This window comes from Trichosurus vulpecula, chromosome 7, assembly GCF_011100635.1.
Source record: "Trichosurus vulpecula isolate mTriVul1 chromosome 7, mTriVul1.pri, whole genome shotgun sequence".
NCBI lineage: Eukaryota > Metazoa > Chordata > Mammalia > Diprotodontia > Phalangeridae > Trichosurus > Trichosurus vulpecula.
In genome coordinates, this window is record NC_050579.1 from 55,617,765 (window position 1) to 55,637,626 (window position 19,862).

Below are 19,862 nucleotides of genomic sequence, written 5' to 3' on the forward strand. Positions count from 1 at the left end.
TTCTCTGTTTGGACTCTGCTAATTATCCCCATTGGTAGCTCAGGCCTGGATCTCTGGAAGAAGTGAAAGAGAGCAAAAACTCAACCCCCCAAAACCCTGAATTTTAATTACACTGGGTTCTCCGAATGAATTTGCAAGCCAAATGGGCCATTTTATTAATGAGCTGAATCTGAGAGCCTCAGAATAAGACAACCCCCTATCCCCATCCCTGCTCTTCCAAACACTACTGCTCCCTTCTGTCCCTTCACATAGGGACACACACATGTGCACACACACACATGCATACATATACCCTTGCTTTTCAGGGGCAACCAGGGTTGGCCCATCCTAGAGGGCATTTGGCCAATTGCCTGGTGGTCCTTGAGCTGATTTTCAGCCTCTTCACTTTCCCAGAGGAGGGAGGGAGCTGAAAGTGGACTGACCCCATGGAAGGGCTTCAGGACTTGGGCCATGGAGGTCATCCACCCTAGAAAGATTCTGTGAGCTTTAGGGAATTAATTTCTATTCTCTGACCTCCTCTTGCTCCTAGCCTTTAATTCTTGGCTCAGCTCTGCCTCCTGGGCTGGCAGAAGGGCACAGTTATACAGTACTAGTCCAAATTTCTTCTCACTGTGGACCTAAACTGTCCTCTGTAAACATCTGAGATCTCTGTCTTTCATTGTCTCTTCATCAGTATCTAGGTTTCTGTATCTGTGGCCACATTCCTGCCTTTTGAGTCTCTGTCTTTCTGCATCTCTTAGCTCTGAGTTTACATCTATTTCTCTGTGTCTCTGGCTACTCTTTCTTTGTCACTCTGTGTCTCTCAGCTCTGTGCCTGGACCTCCATCTCCAACTCTGGAGATTTCTGGTCCTTGGGTCACTATCTGTATCTATTATCTCTGAGTTGACTTCTGTCTCTGGGTATCTCTGTATGTGAGCATTGCTCTTCAGAGGCAGCATTAACTCCCTCTGGAGGGTTTGAGTGGGGTCTGCCTCTAAGAGTCTCCCAGAAGTCCCAGAGACACCCTGATGCCAAGCCCACCCTGCCTCTAGAGGAAGGCAAAGAAAAGGGCCTTCCTTTGCTTCCACTCCCTGGTTTATCTTTTCAATTACAATCTGTTAGGAGGGATGCCTATTACTGTAACAAAATAGATTTTCCTGCCATGGAAGCCAGTTTAGAAAAATGAAAACAATAGCAAACGATAAAAGCAATGATGAAACTTAAGGCCAAGGGTGGGGGGATCTAGTGCCCAGTGTCTGGGGAATGAGGTGTCAATAGGAGAGATAAGGCTTTGCCTGCTAATTAACAATGGTTGTAATTTCCGAAAGAGGAGGAAGGCCCTAGATAATGTCACAGGAGAGCCATCACCCTGGCCATGGCGGGATTGCTGTAAATGGCAATGAGATGTTGGTCTGATAGCCTTTGGAGGAATTAGCTCCTTTCCAGGTGAACAGCAGGGAAATGAGGGGTCCAGCAGATTCTGTTAAGGGTCCTGGTATACTGGAAATTTGCCTAGCTCTCTAAGTGGTGGGGATCTTCTCCACCAGATTTGGAGCCAGGAATAGAGCCCAAAACAGTGTCAGCTCACAAAATCATAAAGTCAGAGTTGAAAAGTATTTCAGAGATTCCCAGGTCCATCTCCTATGCAGACTACCAGCAGCAGGATCCACAGGGATCGCAGAGCTAAGGACAAACAATTACAGATCTATCTGTCCTGTGTCTAAGCTTCTGGCTAGCTCTGGATGGTCTAGATCCAATCCCCTCACTTTGACATATGAGAAAACTGTGGCCCAGAGGGGTAAGGTGACTCATCTAAGGTCGCACAGGTAGCTAATGGCAGAACTGGTGCTGGCAGTCTCCTGATTCCTAGATGAGAACTCTTTCTTCTACCCCTCTGGTCTTGTACTCTGAAGCAAGGACTTTCAGAGCTAGGAGGGAGCTTAGAGATCATCTAAACCATTTCAACCCGTAGAATTTCTGAAAGCTCAAGCTTCTGGGGTTCCCTTTCACACCCTCACCTCCAAGTCAGGAAAGCATAAGTTTCCCCAAAGGTCTTGCACTGTGCTACATAAGATCATAGATTTAGGACCAGAAGGACCCTTCAAGGTCTTCTAAAGTCCAACTTCTTCATTTTACAGATGGGGAAACTGAGACCAGATAGGTTAAATGACTTGCCTTCAGTCACATAGGTAATAGATAGCAGAGAAAATATTCAAACAAGTCTCTTGACTTCAAATACCAAATCCATCCGTTGTTTTCTCTCAGGATCCTTCAATAGTCAGGAGGATTCTGTGTGTGTGTGTGTGTGTGTGTGTGTGTGTGTGTGAGAGAGAGAGAGAGAGAGAGAGAGAGAGAGAGAGAGAGAGAGAGAGAGATTGAGAGAGATTTATTCCATATCCTCACAGTGGAGGATTAAAGGAATTTTTCTTGCTTGTGTCCTATAGGTGAAGGTGGGTGCCACTGGGTTAGCTGTAGCAGGTCCACTGGGGAGTAGTGTTACCTGTCAGTAGCATTCAGTATACCCTCCTAGTCTCCACTTCGAGCCATCAGTCACCCCAAACCCCTCGTGATAGGGGACAATGTTATGAAGGCTGTCTGGATTTCAGTTCTGATGCCTTGAAAGCAACTGAATCCATCACCCTGGTCTCTCTGCCGTTGAGCTGAGCTAAACAACCCTGCCTGTGGCAGAGATTTGTGAGCTTCAGTCTTTTTCTCCCTGAAGAAGTTCTCCCCAATAAAGCACCTTCTGGTCAACATAAAGTCAGCATGGAATTTGGGGTTATCATTCCTAATATGTGAACCTCACTTGCTTTGAGTCACAGCCTGAGAGTAGCAGCCTGGATGCATGCGTTTCAGAGAGCATTCAAAATAGCAACTACCCAGATCAATTAATCTGGATTCAGGTTTTTGTCAGACTTAACATTTAAATGTACTGTGTTCCATAGATTCCCTCCCCCCACTCCATTCACATTAAAATTCTAATTATTATCAGAGAAGAGAAGGCATGATCAAAGGGTAACAAAGTCCTAGAAATACCTTGTGTTTTAAGGTGACTCATATTCTTAGGGATTATATCCAGAACAGATGTAACAGGGAACAGATGTGAAGTATTTAGAAACGCCCAACTACTTAAAATAAGGACATCTTTTTAGCTGATTTTTTCCTTGAATTGGTGGATGGGTTTTTGCTTGTGAAGCCCAGTGTGGGTTCTAGAAGGGACCAGAAAACCAGTTTTCCAGGCTGTCCTTTGGGGAGGGACCAATTCCAATTCCTCTGGAGATCTGCCCCAATGCAGCCTTCCCCACACAACCCCGCCCCTACTCCCCCTCCCTGAAATTGTGACACATGTGTTGTTGTTTTATCTTTTCCCTCACATAATGACTTAGGGTTGTGTAATAGCTGCGTTATGATTGTCTTGGTGCTCTCAATCATAATAACACCATATGTACAGACCTACCTTTGCTACCCTCTTCTGAAGATGAGGCGATTTCTTAGCCCCAGGCATTCTAGGGGAGGAAGTTTAGGGCTAAGAAAGGCTCATTTCAGGCCCCTGGAGCCTGATTTAACTTGGTCCCAGGGAGCCTATTGTCTCAGATTCATTAAATATTAGAGCTGAAAGGGACCCTAGCAATAATGTACTAAAATCTCTTCATCTTAAGGATGAGAAAATAGATACCCAAAGCAGGTGTAGATGCTTGTTAGAGTTCAGAGAAGAACCCTGGGCCAATGTTCTTTGATAAGGCCCCAATGCTGCCTGGAGGTTTGGCTGGGAAAAAATGATACTCAGTTTTCCTCCTCTGTCCTGGGTCTCCTCTAACCTTTCTGCCCAGAATCAGAACCTACCCCAGGTGTGGTGGGCATGACCTTGGTTTGGATGTTGGGGTGATATGGGTGGTTTGGTTAATATTGTCTCTAGGAGGTAACCTCCATTCTCTACCCTACTCTAATTAGCAAGCCCCCTCTTTGGGGAGTAGTGGGGGGGGATCTTCCAGAAGTGTGTTGGGAGGAACGGAGGGAGGGATTCGTCTGGCCTGATTTCATGGGTCAGCAGTAACTCTAGGGTGCTGTCCCAGGCCGCCCACCATAACATCTAAATGAGAAGGTTTTCCAGTAAGACTCTCAATTATCCCCATGAATGGATCCAAGCCACAATACAATAATCTCAAACAGTAGATAAACCCTACTACCACAACCAAAAAATGGGAGGAGGGGGCATTCTCTTTTATTTTGTAATATGCCATACTCTAAAGTATCACATTTCAACTCAAATCAATGGCATTAAACCTCTCACTTAACCAGCACTAGGCTAACACTGTGGGTGACACAGAGGGAGCATAGGATTCAGTTAGAGTCTTCAACGAGTCTACATGTTGTTATCAATTTATTTTTCATTCCTTGAGAATATACCAGACACCAGGGAGATGGAACAGCCTAGATGTGTACCCAGTGGTGTGGACAACCTAATCTGGGGCAAAAACATTTCTGCAGATAATCCACATGATGGAAAATTGAGAGTTGGCTGGAAAACCATTTTTTTCCTTTGACCTGGCAGCTTTCTCATGACCACTCTTTTCTTTTCTCCTTTCTTTGTCCTCCATGTGTGCTCCCTCCCTGCTTCTCCTGCCAATGCCATTCCCTCTCCCCCTTCACTCCTTACCCCCTTGTCCCCTCTGCCATCTCCTTCCCCCTCTTCTGTCTGTCTCTGTCTCCCCCGCCTGCTCTGTCCCTGCTGGTAGGCGCCTCCGTCAGCCTCCTTGCTGTGGTAGTTATTGTGTGTGGCGTGGCCCTGGTGGCAGTATTTTTCTTTCTCTTTTGGAAGCTGTGTTGGATGCCCTGGAGGAACAAGGAGGCCTCCAGCCCCTCTTCCACTAACCCTACCTTGGCGGCCCCCCAGAGCCCCAGCCCCAGCCCCAAAGACACGATGGCCGACAAGCTGAAGGACCCCAACACCCTTGGCTTCCTGGAGGCAGCTGTGAAGATCAGCCACACATCGCCAGACATCCCGGCGGAAGTGCAGATGTCCGTTAAGGAGCACATCATGCGTCACACAAGGCTGCAACGGCAGACCACGGAGCCGGCCTCATCCATCAGGTGAGAAGTCTACCCTCTGGTCTCCTACAAACACATACCTGCTCTTTCCCCCCACCCCCATCCCTATATCTATGTGGAGTGCAGAGGAAGGGAAAGGGGGAAGGGAACAAGCATTTATTAAGCACTTACTATGTGCCTGGCACTGTGCTAAATGCATTACAAATACTTTCTCAATAGAAGATGGGACAAAATGGTTAGCCATATAGAAATATAAACTTCTGGAAATGACTTGGGAGCATTTAAAGACCAGCAGGTTAGCCAAGAGGGTAACAGTGCAATTATTGGAGTAGTTCATCAGTGGGGGCTTCCAAGAAGGGAGAGGGGTCCGGGGTGACACATGGTTGTGTGTACCTGAAAGTTCCTCCTTACAAGCCCTACTGTCCTCCTATCTTCTCTCACCTCTGTGTCTTTGAGCTTGGCATACCCTATAACTAGCATGGATCCCAACTCCCACCTGCAGGTGCCCTTCTCCCCATTTCTTCCTGTTGAAAACCTTCCATTCTTTCAGTGACTAACACCAGTTCTACCTCCTGCATGAAGTTTCTTCCCTGCAGCTGAAAGGGATCTCTCTTCCTCTTCCAATCTCTCATGGCCATTGTATTGTCTTATCTCCTGTAGGTTGTGCAGGTTCGTTACCACTCAACTGTCTTCCCATCTCCCTGTTCCCACCCCCAAGTTCCAAACTGTCCCTCACTCCATTGCCAACTTGACCTTCCTTCTGCATAGATCTGGTCCTAGGCAAAAAAATGAAATGTTCGGTGGTCCATTATTGCCTATTAAGTTCAAATAGTCAAGGCATCCACAGTATGGCACCTCCCTACCTTTCCTTATCCAATGCTATTCATTTCTGCATACTCTGCTGTTGTTCAGTGGGGTCTGATTCTAGGTGATCCCATGGACAAAGTCGATGGGGTTTTGTTGGCAAAGATACTGAGTGGTTTGCCATTTCCTTCTTCAGTCTGTCTAAATTTTACAGATTAGGAACTGAAGCAAATAGGGGTTTGCCCAAGGTCACATGGTTAGATCAAGTGTCTGAAACCATATTTAAACTCAGATTTTCCTGACTCCAGGTCCAGTGCTCTATGCACTATGGTGCCATCTAGCTACATACTCTACCTCCAGCCCAACTTGGACTACTCTTACACTGCCCCACCCCTGTTTTCCTACTGCTGAACCTTTGCCCAAGCTGTTCCCCATGCCTGAAATGCCTCCCCTAGTCCCCGGTCCCTCCTGTTTGCATTCTAACACAACGTCTAAGGTCCAAATCAAATGGCCATCTCTTCCATGAAAAATGCATTTCTATGGGACTTTGTGATTTCCCAAGCATTTTCTCACAGTGCCTTTGAGATGGGCTGAATGATGATTATCATGCCCATATTACAGGTGAGGAAACTGAGAAATTTTTAGAGTCAAGCAGATCTCAAGTGGCCCGATTCCAAGCACTCTACTGACTGTGCCACACAACCTTCCTGATTCCACTCCCTTAGTAATAGCCTTCCCTCCTTGGTCCTCAAAAAACATTTTTATTTTACTTCTCTTTCACATTTATGCATTTTTGTACTGTTACTAATAGCTAGCATTCATATAGCACTTGAATGTTTGCAAATGCTTTATAGATATTTATTTAAATTATGTATGTATGTATGTATGTATGTTATATATACATTATCTCATCTGATCCTCACAATACTCTGACATAACTATTATTATGCTCATTTCATATATAGGGAAACTGAGGCCCAGAGAGATTAAATGAATTTACCTTGGATCACATAGCTTATAAAGTGTCTGAAGCAGGCTTTAAACTCAACTTTCCTGATTTCAAATCCAGCACTCTAACTACACTATGCCAGCTGCCTCAGTTATTTCCGTAGAGGTCACATCTCCTTTCTAGACTGTAAATCCCATGAGGGCAGTGATCATGTTGTATCTAACTTTTGTATCTCACCTAGCACCTGGCACAATGTACACAGTAATTGAATGATACGTCCTCATTGAGTTTAAATGTGTTGAATTATGAATCCTTAAAGGCAAAGAAGTGAAGACACTTTCAACTCTGTATTTCCTGGCACCTGGTTCGGTGCCTTGCACATAGTAGGTATTTAACTGTTTGTTGAATGAAGACCTGACCTCTTTTTCCCCTTCCTTGCCTGCTCCCAGGCACACCTCCTTTAAGCGCCACTTGCCCCGGCAGATGCACGTCTCCAGTGTGGACTATGGCAATGACCTGCCGCCTGCTGCTGAGCAGCCGACCAGCATTGGCCGCATTAAGCCTGAGCTGTACAAGCAAAAGTCTGTGGATGATGAGGAAGGTAAGAATGAGGCTGCCAAGACTTGTGGGAAGATCAACTTCAGCCTGAAGTACGACTATGAGAATGAAACCCTGGTTGTGCGGATCCTGAAGGCTTTTGACCTCCCCGCCAAGGACTTCTGCGGCAGCTCAGACCCCTACGTCAAGATCTACCTCCTGCCTGACCGCAAGTGCAAGCTGCAGACCCGCGTGCATCGCAAGACCTTGAATCCCACATTTGACGAGAATTTCCACTTCCCTGTTCCTTATGAGGAGCTGGCTGACCGGAAGCTCCATCTCAGTGTCTTCGACTTTGACCGTTTTTCTCGCCATGATATGATTGGGGAGGTTATCTTGGACAACCTCTTTGAGGCCTCTGACCTGTCCCGAGAGACCTCTATCTGGAAGGACATTCAGTACGCCACCAGTGTGAGTACCTATCTCTATTTCCTATAGTTTCTTGGGGTAGGGTTGGCATCTCTCAAAAGACAGTCCTTTTTCTGATGGTCTGTTGGATAACCTCCAGAACAGGGAGGGCGAAACAGGGGACATTGGAAACTCTTCCCATGGGTGCCTGGCTAGCTCTCAGAAAGTCATCCCGAACCTGTTCCAAGTTGTGGAAATGAAAACAGAGCCAAAAGGTTAGAACATAGAAAGTGAATTATAATTCTGGTGCCTCTGTTCCTCCTTTATTGCATATTTTGAGACTTCTTGCCCACCACACCTCAGTTTCCCATCTTAAAACTGAGTGTGTATGATTCATGCACCCCAAGGAACAAAAGTAAGAAGTGGGGTGAAGTCAACCAGATGACAATACCCACAGACGACATTGCCTTTTTTAAAGTGCTTGGAGCAGATAATAAAGAACAGCCATGGTCTCTTTTCTTGGTGAGCTCTAAGATCTAATAGGAAAAAGGGACAAAGCCAAATGAAGATTCATGGATTACATTTGGAACAATGGCATGAAAAGCTGTGGAGGCTAGTAGAACTGTCAGGAGCTATATGCATCTGGGCTGAGGAGGGGCCAGAGTGATCCCAGTGAGTTGAGATTATTCAGAGAAAGCTTTCTGGCACTCAGTCTCAAACAGGGTTTTAAAGGTAAGGAAGGGCATGACTTAACAAAGAGACAGGGGGAAGGAGTTTCAAGTGGGATATTTTTAGCCCCAAAGAGCCACAGTCCTGAGGCTTTAGTCCTAATCCCTATGGCCTTCAATTACCTACTTTCCCCAGATGTGGTCAGTTCTGTCCATTGGTGCTAGATTCTTCTGCGTGGCAGAAAAGTGTCCCTGAGTGCCTTTGGCTTGGTATATATTATGTCTTCAGAGCCCTTTGGTGCATGTCAGATGGTATATACAGGTGGGTGGTGGGTTATATATGGTATCATTGGTGTTGCTAGACCTCCTTGCTATAGTATAGTGGAATCTAGAGCGAGGTCTCACAGAGAATCTGAGTATGCTAGCTGGATGAACATCTCCAGTCACATAGGTTTGGATAGCGTACCTTTAGCAGTTGCCAGTTGAGATCCTCCCTTGTCCAATATCACTCTGGCATTTGGTGCAAAGTAATTCTCTCCATCCTTGGCCTTCCTCTTTCATAGAAGATATTCAATAAATGTAAGCTACATTGAATTGCTGGAATATATTGAATGAAGGTCCTAGGGGACTATAAGCTCCTCGAGGGCAGGAATTCTTTCATTGTTATCTTAGTATCTTTGATACAAAGCACAGGGCCTGGTGTGCAGTTGGTGCCTAATAAATGCTTATTGGTTGATTAATTGGGGAACACACTCTAAACTGGTAGGGAAAGGAAAGAATTGTTGGTAAGAGAGAGAGACAGACATAGATACAGAGACAAAGAGAGATAGAAAGAGACAAAATGAGAAGAAACAAATTGATCTCCAGATGGCCTCTGCTTCTACCCTCAAGAGGCAACACTGGGGCAGCATCTATCTACACACACACACACACACACACACACACACACACACACACACACTTCTGGAGCTGGTGTCAGTTCCAGCTGCCAATCATGAAAGGAGTAATGCTGCTTGCCTGGAGTTGTCCATTTGTTCCTCCAAAGACCTATGACTCTCTCCACCTCTAGGGCTCCTATCTAGCCATACGTGGCTTCCCAACATCCCTGCTCCTTCTGCCTTCCCAACATTGCATCCCCAACAGCACAGGCATCAGGGCAACGAAGGCAGGGAAGGAGTGGCAACTCAGAGTCGGCCCAGAGCCCAGGAGCTTTTGTCTATAAATCATTTGGAAGTTTACATCTGTTTCTGCTCTTGCTTCTCAGTCTCCCAAGGGACAGAATCCATTATGGTGACTGTATACATCCTAGAGAGAAACTCTGTCCCCACCCTCTACTTATGCACAATGCAGGGGAATGCCCAGGGGAGAAGAACCAAGAGGAGGCAACAGGCATCTGCCCCAACAGAGGGGCAGGAGGTGAAGTAGGAACAAGAACAGAATGAAGAGCTTAGGAGGCCAGCCGCTTGTGCTCTAGGCCATAGCATCCTGCAGGGGTGGGGAATTTCTAGGTCCTCAAGTGGAGAACCTCTATCTAGGTCCTCAAGTGCAGAGCCTAGGGCGGGGAACCTCTAGGTCCTCAAGTGCAGAGCCTAGGGCGGGGAACCTCTAGGTCCTCAAGAGCAGAGCCTAGGGTGGGGAACCTCTACATCCTCAAGTGCAGCCCTTTAGCAAAGGGCTGCACTTGAGGACCTAGAGGGCCACACGTGGCCTCAAGGCCACAGGTTCCCCACCCTTGGCTGCCTTCTTTCTGCTTCCACCTCAGGAAGGAGATTTGGGGGATGGAAGAGGTTTCAGTCAGACCTGCAGTGGACAGTTTCCTTAGGTTCCTGCTCTGTTACTAACTTAGCTGGGTGATCTTGAGAAAGAATCCTCATCATTTTAAACCTCCGTTTCTCCATCTGCAGCATATTCAGTAGTTTCAGTCATGTCCAATGCTTTGTGACCCAGTTTTGGGGTTTTCTTGGCAAAGATACTGGAGTGATTTGCCATTTCCTTCTCCAGCTCATCTGACAGATGAAGAAACTGAGGTAAACAAGGTTAAATGACTTGCCCAGAGTCACACAGCTGGTAGGTGTCTGAGGGAGATTTGAAGTCAGGCCTTCCTGACTCCAGGCCCAGTGCTCTATCCTCTGTGATATCTACCTGCAAAATAATGGGGTTAAAATAAATGATCTCTCAGATCCTTCCAGTTCCAACATCCTGTGATTCTGACTTCAAAGACAAGGAGATCTTGACCTAAGAGCCTAGCCACATCACGAGGAAGTCAGGCCCACACATGAAGAAGTCTTTCTAGTTTGGAAGGACCAGCCAGAGCTTATGCTTCCAAGAACCCAGGGTTATAGCCACACCCCGATGAGACACCAGGACCTTAGCATCATCAGCCTTGAGCTGAAATGGACCTGAGAGGCCGTGTGGTCAGCCAGGGATGACACGAGCTTAAGCCTTCTTGGTCTCTAAGAAATCACCCTACTCTGAGGAGTTCTAGACCTCGGCGAATGGAAAGTGTCTGTCTGTTCACACGATGGGAGGGATGACGCAGGTCAGTGGTTCAGTGGGTAGAGCGCTTCACCTGGAATCAGGAAGACCTGAGTTCAAATCCAGCCTTAAGTACTTCCTAGCTATGTGACCGTGGGCAAGTCACTTAACCTCTGCCTCAGTTTCCTCTTCTGGGAGTAAAACAGCACCTACCTCCCAGAGGTGTTGTGGGGATCAAATGAGATCATAAGTATAAAGTGCTTCGGATTGTACTTGGCACATAGTAGGCACTATATAAATGCTAGCTATTACCATCATCATCATCATCATCGTCGTCGTCATTATTACAGTTCTTTATCTTAACTCCCCTAAGGAGTCTGTAGATAGATTTTAGTGGATCTGTGAATTTGGATGGGAAACAATTACATCTTCCTTTCACTAACGTTTGCTTTTCTTTGTAATCACATATATTTTATGCATTTGAAAAGATTCTTCTGAGACAGGGTCCTTGGCTTCACCAGACTGCCCTAGGGGGTCTATGAGACAAAAAAGGTTTGAACCCCTATCTTCAATGATTCCACTTCACAGGCAGGTCTTCTCTGGGACTCCCCTGGGCCTGCCCCGTGAGGGATGATTCCCCAGAGGTGCTCCGCTTCCTGAACGCTGGCCAGTTTCACTGTTCTGAAGGGAGCCTGGCAGAATGCGAGTACCTCTTCCAAGAACAGCTCATCCTGCCTCCCTTAAGATATATCCCCTGTCACTTTGGGGGGAGAGGGGGAGGAGGGCACAGAGGGCGCAGAGAGCACAGAGGGCAAGCAGGCTTTTTGGTTCATGATGACTCTTAGAAATCCCAATTTTCTCCTGGCCCTGAAGGCCCAAGTCGGCCCATCTACAGGATTGATGGATGGAGTACAAAGAGAACTAGAGTAGTTACTGAGGGGATGGATAAAGACGAAGGACCTGCCTGTGGTGTCTCTCCACTCCCATTCATCCTGTGGCACATGCCACCTGATTATTAATCTTTCTAAAGTATTGTTTTCATCATCTCACTTCCTGCCTAAGAATTCCAGTGCCTTCGGAATGAAGCCCAGACTCCTCAGCCTTCCACAGTGCTGGAAGCTCAGCCTGTGCTTCCAACCTCAGCTTAAAAACCCTTGGCTCCACCCAGGCTGATCCATTCCACCAAGCTCACTCTGCTCGTACCCACTTCTAGGCCTTATCTCATATTGTTCCCCTTACCTAGAATGGCCTTCTTCTTCCTCTGCCTCTCCCATGAGGCCTTCCTACTGCTATTCTCTCCCATCATCCCCTTCTCTAGATGTATTGTGTACATCAGAGGTGTCAAATGTATGGCCCTCTGCCACATTATGAGGCTCTGCAACATTCCTGAGTGCAGCCTGAACCATATTAAAATGTAATTAGAAAATATTTAACAAGATAAATAAAAATACTGTAAAACATAATGTAAATATGTGGTTTTCTAAATCAGTATGTGGCTTTGCAGAGCCTTACGGACAGTTTAGTGACCCCTTTTTTGTTTCAGCTTGTCTATATCACTCTTTTTAGGCAAATGATCATATCTTGCCTGATACAATATTCTAATTAATTTACTTACATCTTATTGCTCCAATAAAACTAGGACATTCCCAAAGGATCATGGTCTATGTAGAATCTTATTTTCCCTGTTACTGCCTCACATGGTTCTCTCCTCCTGCCTCTCTCTCTCTCTCTCTCTCTCTCTCTCTCTCTCTCTCTCTCTCTCTCAACATAGTTGATGCTTGGTAACATTGGAGGAGGGAGGAGGTTGGTAAAGACTTGTGCTTTTATTAGAGTAGTCCCAAAGAGTAAATTCCCTCTACTGCTGCTGATTATTGCCTGACAGTCCTAGAGAGAGTTGCTGAGAGCTATAGGAGGTTAAATCATTTGCTCAGGGTCCCCCAGCCAATGAGTGTCAAGGTAGGATGTGAGCCCCACCTTTCTGACACTGAGGCCAACTCTATAGCTACCAAACCATACTGCCTCTCACTCCGGAGAAGGCTCCATAGCAATAGCTTACATTGGCTAGCACTTCCTAGTTTCTGAAGCATGTTCCTCGCAACAGATCTGCGTATGGCATGAAGTACAAATATGATCATTCCCACTTTCAGATGAGACAACAAACTCAGAAAGGCCAAGTAACTTGCAGAGACCCCCAACTGGTAAGGGTCAGCAGAGTCAAGACTTGCACCTAGATCTTCACACTTTAATTCCAGTGAACTCTTCCTTTAACCAATACTGCTACTTATAAAATGACTCATTTGTGTAATGCTTTACAATTTGTAAAACATCTCCGTGAGGCAGGTATCCCCATTTTACAGATGAGTAAATTGATGGTCAAAAAAAGTAAGAGCCTTGCCCAAAGTCACACAGCTAGTCAGTGGCTAGACTGGGATCTGAAACCAGGCCTCCTGTTCTTACGCTCTTTACGTTTGAACGAATGGATGAATGCAGCATGATTTAGTGGAAATGCTGCGCATAAACACTGAGGATATCTATATAGTGAGGAAGGGATCAAAATTGGAATCAATTCTATTGATTCAGAATCAGGGAAGGTTTCCTGAAGGAAATATTGTATAGCTCTTGATACAATGAGTACTGAACCAGGTTTTGAAGGAGTGTTGGAATATGGCTTGGTGATAAGCAGAAATAGTAAGTTAGAATGGATAGGCTCTGTGTGGAGAGCGAGAAGCAGGATAATGTGGCTGGATGGAGATGCCAGCTAGGAAACAACATAAGGTGATGAGCAGGGGAAAGGGTGACAAAGGAATCATAGATTTCAGGTTGGGAAGGATTTTAGAGACCATCTAGTATAACCCCATGAATTTCCAAATGAGAAAACAGGCCCAGAAAAATGAAATTACTTACCCAACATCATAAAGGCAGGACATTGTAAAACTGAGATTTGGACACGAGTCTTCGGCCTTCAGATCCAGTACTCTTCTGCCTGTACCATGCTGCCTTTGGGAATTGGGGGTGCTGTGGTGTTTAGAAGCCTTGAAGACCAAGTAGAGCAGATTTGCTTTGGGGTTAAAAGTATTCTTTGGATACCGTTCCAGTATCACTTTTCACTCTTGCAGCAAGGAGTCCAGACAGGTAAGGGTTAAGGGGACCAGGTGCCTACAGGTACCTCTCTCCTTCCTACGATGCTCACCTTAGTCTTAGATTATAAAGTCCAAGATTATAAAGTCATTCCCCCATTCATTTTCAGTGACTGGATGGTAAATAAAATTCACCCCAAGAAGTGCTTTCAGTAGACCCTTAGACAAAAATTTTTTAAAATGCTCCTTTACTGGCAGCAAAGTAAACGGAGCCTTGGGACACATGTGCTCACATACACTCTTCAACCCCTCACAAATTTCAGAGACTGCTTAATTAGAATTTGCACTCCGCACGGTTAGAGACAAGCAGACTGATTCTCCTGCTTCAGCTTGTCAATTCTCTTTTTCCAAACACTGAATCACAGAAACTTGGGCTTGGGTGCATGATCTTAGGTGGTCATTATCTTTCCCCTCGCTTTGAGGCCACTCAAACAATTGTAGACCTAAGCAGGAGACTCTCTCTCCTTCCCAGCTTCTGTTACCTCTATTTATCTTCAAGAAGGACCATCAGTAATTCGCCACATTTCCCAGCTTCCTCTTACCTTCCTCCATGTACTTATATTGACAAAAATAAGGGCTGTTCCTTACCTCTGCATGGCCCCCCTACCCTGGCCCAGTCTTATTATTTCTATATAAAGCCATAGATTTATCATTGTAATGGAAAAGCCGTCACCTGGGTTTGCCAACATCTCTGTAATATTTTCATTATTGCTGAGGAGGCCTTAGACCCTCATGCGTATGGTGCGACTAATCCTACCGTGGATTCCGTTCTGCGGCAGGGGATGAGAATTTGTAATTGGCACCATAAATATGCAGTGTGGTAGTGACCCTAATGAACTCCTCGTCTTCCTGCCTTTTGCAAGGGTCCCAATCAGTCTAGAGCTAAGTGAGAGTGGGAGAAGGGAGGCAGCGGCTAGAGGAAGAAACAGTACTAATAAAGCTCTGTGCCTTATGCTTTGGGGTGAGAGAGGAGGACAAGGAGGCCAGGCCTTTAAGGAAGGGAGGTGGGAGCCAGAAGACTGGATTTGAGTGCCAGCTCTGCTGCTTACTAGGTGTGTGATCCCAGGCAAGTATCTTCGCTTTTCTGGGTCTCTGCTTTAATATTTGTGAAGTGTGGGGATTGGACTGACTTCTAAGATCCCTACCAGCTCAACCAGTCTGTGACTCCACCACAGTGCTTTCAAGAAAGCCCTTGGTTCTCTGGCTTTTACATCAAACATGTTAGTGTCAACAGTGCAAGGAAGTGAGCTGTAGATTCCCATTATAGACATAAATCTCCAGAATGCCAAGCTGTTGGGCGTCATTTCAGTACACCTTTTCTCTCCTAAAAAATGTAAAGTATAGGCTCCCCAAAAGATAGATAGATAGATAGATGGATGGATGGATGGATGATAGATAATTTATTAAGTGTTTATTATACACCAGGAGCTGTCCTAAGTACTGGCAATACAAATAAAAGAAAAAGATGGTTCCTACTCTCAAAAAGCTTTAACCCTTAAGAAGGAAATATGAAACATAAAATGGAGCTAGGAAGTGGGGGACAGTATAGAGAAGGGTTCCTATGCTGGAAGTGGGGGGAAAGAGGCAGCTGATAGAGAGGTAGAGTAGTCTAGAGAGTGAGTTAAGCTGGATCCTCTCAGAAATGGCAATCCTTAAAGAGAATTCTCGACTGTTTTCTGGGATCTGGGGAAGTCCACAGTATTGGGGAGTCCCTACTCTGACATAGGGGAACAACAAAATCAAGGGAGTAATGAACCCTAGTCCTTTCATCCTCTTCACATTTCCCTGCATTTATACTGACCATCATTCTCAACCTTCTGCTTCCCTCTCTTTGCTCAGCAGGAGAAATTGAAGACCTATAATGTTAATGGGAAATTAGAGAGGGCATATGGTCACATAGCTAAGGACAAACATGGAATGAGTCCCTGTATGATTGAACTTACCAAAGGATTTGTTGCTGGAAGTGTTTTCTCTCCCTATTAGGCTGCTAATCATAGAATATTAGAACAAAAGAGACTTCGGAGATCATATAATCCAGCGCCTTTGTCCCCTTTTCCTCCTGAAAGCTATCACTTGAGGGGGGAGGTGTGGGATTCTTTTGCGGGTACTTACCTTCTGCCTTTTTCTAGCAGTTTGTCCTGCTGATGTTGTTCTTGGCATTATGTCATTCCAAGCCCTCCCATGTGCAGGTCCCTGAACTGACTTGTGAGGAGGTTGAAGGATGGGGATAGAGATGAGGATATAGCACTTCCTCCTGGAAAAGACCCAGGCTAATAGGGGAATAACTTAAGAAGACTTCCAGTGAGATATGTAAACACATACCAACTAATAGGTTTCTAAGCACTGGACAGAGCATAGGGTCTGAAGTTAGGAAGACCTGGATTCAAATCCAGCCTTAGATACCCCCTAGCTATATGACCCTGGAAAAGTCACTTAAGCTCTGTTTGCCTCAGTTTCCTCATCTGTAAAATGAGGATAACAGTAGTACCCGCCTCCCAGGGTTGCTGTGGGGATCAAATGAGACAATAATTGCAAAATGTTGAGCATAGTATCTAGTACTTAGTGGGCACTAGATAAACATTATCTCTTATTATTATTATATGCATATTATTATAGTTATTAGGTACATATTATATAATATAAAATATATGTAATGTACATATTATATGTATATATAGTATGTGTATATAATAATACGTATATAAATATTTTGCTAAAAGGATGCAGCACTGAACAAAATTTTATCTGGACTAATTAGAGAAGGCTTCCTGGGGTATTTGGGGCCATGTCTGAGGACAGGGTTGGAATAGTTTGTACCTAGAGGGATAAAACAGCAAAAGAGAGGCAGTGGGACTGGCTTCTTCAATTGCTTTTGGAGAGTGAAGCGTTTGCTCAGGGCTGAGAGGCAGAAAGATAACAGCTTCCTTTGGACAGGCTTAAACTTGCATCTACATCACCCTGGGCTGCCCCAGTGAATAAACTGTGTCCTCTCTGACCTCAGCCATGTATATTGAGGGGAAATTTGCTTCCCTGGACAGGCTTGCCTGGTTGGAGAAAATTTCATTTCATTCCTTTCTCACCCCTAGATATTCAGGTCAAAGGAGACTCCATATTGGCTCCCACACTTCTTCACATGGTAGCTGCAAAGACCAGCAATTGACCGATGATAGATCCGCAGCAGTGACTCACAAAATCACGCTGGTATAGAAATTTTCAAAGCACCATCGACTCGGAGCTTTAAACGGCACCTTCAAAGTGCTAAGCTTAGGTTTGAAGACTCCCAGCTTTAGTCTCTGCATGTAGGAGGACTGGATGGGACAGAGGGTATAACCTTTAATGAGAAAGGTATAACCTGGTTATTCTCTAACTCTTCAGTAAGTCAGCAAGGCTTGAACCCAGAGAAGACAGAGAGAGAGAGAGAGAGAGAGAGAGAGATGGATAGATAGACAGATCACTTAGAATTGATGGATTGATCGATCATTTAAGGCCAGATTCAGGTCCTTGAAGAGGTTAATAATCTAACAGGAGACAAAACAGTTAAACACATAATTATAAAGGTAGGTTGAGAGTTGGCATGGTGTTGTGAATAGAACATTGGTGTTGAAGCCAGAAGAACTTGGTTGGAATCCTGGCTCTGATATTTATAATTTATGTAATCAAAGATAAGTCCTTTGCTTTCTCTGAGCCTTGACTGTAAAATGGAAATAGAATTCGTACTACCTAAGATGAAGGTATTGTTGTATTCAGCCTCGGTCGGAGTACATCCGGAACTTTGTGCTTCAGTCCATGGTGCCACGTTTCAGGAAAGATATTGGACAGCAGGAGCACATCCAGAGAAGGGGAAAGAGGATGGTGAGGGAAGTGGAGGCCATGTCCTATGAGAATCAGTTGAAAGAAGTTGGGGTATTTCATTGAGAGACTAGGAGACTTAGTGGGGAATGCGATAGCTTATCTTGAAGTTTTTGAGGGACTGCCATGTAGAAAAATGATTACAAAATAACTCAATGCTGGGCCTGGCAGAAACCTTACAGATCATCCAGACCAGTCCCATCATAAAAAGACAAGGATTGGACAGTGAGGTAGTTTGAAACAAGCTACTGAAGGCTACCCAGGGAGGGGCTATTATGGTCTTCTACAAACCAAGACATAGAAGCCCATACCACTTGACCTTTGCAGGCAGAAATCTAGAAGGTGATAGATGGAAGGCGCAGAAGGGCAAATTTAGATTCAAAATAAGGGGAAACTTCTAAGCAATCAGACCTGTCCCAAAAGTGGACAGGAGGTAGTGAATTTTCCAATCCGGAAGGACTTTAGTAATATTAATAATAATAGCTAACACTTATGTAGTGCTTTAAAGTTTGCACATTCCTTTACATATATTATCGCATTTGGTTTTACAATAACCCTAAGAAGTAGGAGCTATTTTTATCTTCATTTTACAAATGAGGAAGCTAGCGCTGAGAAAGGTTAAGAGACTCTTCGAGAGTCGTAGGGCTAGTTTCTGAGACAGGATTTGAACTCGAGTCTTCCTGACTGCAGGGCCAACATTCTAGCCACCTAGCTTACCTCTATTTTAAGTGGATCATTTGTCAGCAATATTGTAGAGGGGATTTCTGTCCAGGCATGGGGTGGACTAGATGGCTTGTGAGGTGTCCCTTCCAACTCTGAGATTCTACTAGGGGTGGGGAACCTGCGGCCTTGAGGCCACATGTGGTCTTGAGGCTGCAGGTTCCCAGCCCTGCCTGATACCCTCAGGACCCCCACTGTTGAGGCAGTGTGAACAGCTAGAAAACCTGGATTTGAGTCTTGCCTCTGATACATACTGGCTAAGTGAGCAGAAGCAAGTCACTTCATGCTCCAGATGGAAAAGAGTGCTAGGTTTGGAGCCAGAATACCTGGGGTCAGGTCCTTAATGTGCCACTTATAACTTGACCTATTGTGGGCAAATCACTTATCCTCTCTGGTCTCAGTTTCTTCGTCTGAAAAATGAGAGGGTAGATTAAATGACTTCTGAGGTTCTTTCCAGATCCAAATCTATAAAAACAACGTAGCTTAAACCTCTCAGTACCTCGAGGCATCTCTCTAAGACTGTAAATTACTGATGAGTGGCCAGTCAGTATAATTTTGGGGGTACAAGGGGAGTCTTCATAACAGGAGTTGCCAATTAATTCACAGGTCTTAGATCAGAAAGGATCATACCTAGAATTGGAAAAGGTAGACATCTCCAAAGTCATCTCAAAAAGGTCAAAGGACAAATCCCCATCCACAGTCAAGCCCCAAGAGGGGAAAACCGGGAACTGTACCCAGGCTGCCTGCCCAGACGAGAGACAATTTCTCTCCCAGCCTGCAGCCTGGGCCGCCTCACCAGCCTGCTCTGAATAATAGATGAAGGAAAGCCAGTCCCAATCCAACACAGAGGCTGAATGAGCCACCGTGGCTGCAGCCAGTTCACTGCCAGTTGCCCCACCCCCTGCCCTCAGTTCTGCCAGGCCTAGGGCGGGGGTCAGGCTAGGGGGCTTCTACGTTAGCCTATTTAGCAGCCAATTGGCAGGGAGCTGCACAGCAGCCTGATTGCCTTTCCTGGATTTTCATTTATCCCTGGTCTCTTGAGCCTAGACTCATTATCTTCATTATTCTTTGGCTCCAGCACAGCGCTCCTCTGGTTCCTTCCTATAGCTTGGGGGTGGGTGGAACTGTTTAACCCTTAGTATTCTGAGTACCCTGAGTCAACTGAGGCTGTAGACAGCACTCCAGCAGGTTCTGTGTCGGAGCTGGGCCAAGAGCAACACCCAGGAATCAGTGACAACTGCCTTGCTCACCTAACTGACAAAGGAAGGCAGGGAGAAGAAAGGAGT

General features: G+C 45.5%; 1 protein-coding gene across 4 annotated transcripts in view; it reads left to right on the forward strand.

Moving 5' to 3' along the window:
* Positions 1 to 4,793: 4,793 nt before the first annotated feature.
* SYT6 (synaptotagmin 6) overlaps positions 4,794 to 19,862 on the forward strand; it is a 55,723-nt gene continuing 40,654 nt past the window's right edge. For all 4 annotated transcript variants that reach the window (XM_036767704.1, XM_036767707.1, XM_036767705.1 and 1 more), the window contains exons 1-2: positions 4,794 to 5,071; positions 7,232 to 7,790. In XM_036767704.1, coding sequence (XP_036623599.1) covers positions 4,809 to 5,071; positions 7,232 to 7,790 — 822 coding nt within the window. In that variant the 5' untranslated portion in view covers positions 4,794 to 4,808. The remainder of the gene's footprint in view (positions 5,072 to 7,231; positions 7,791 to 19,862) is intronic.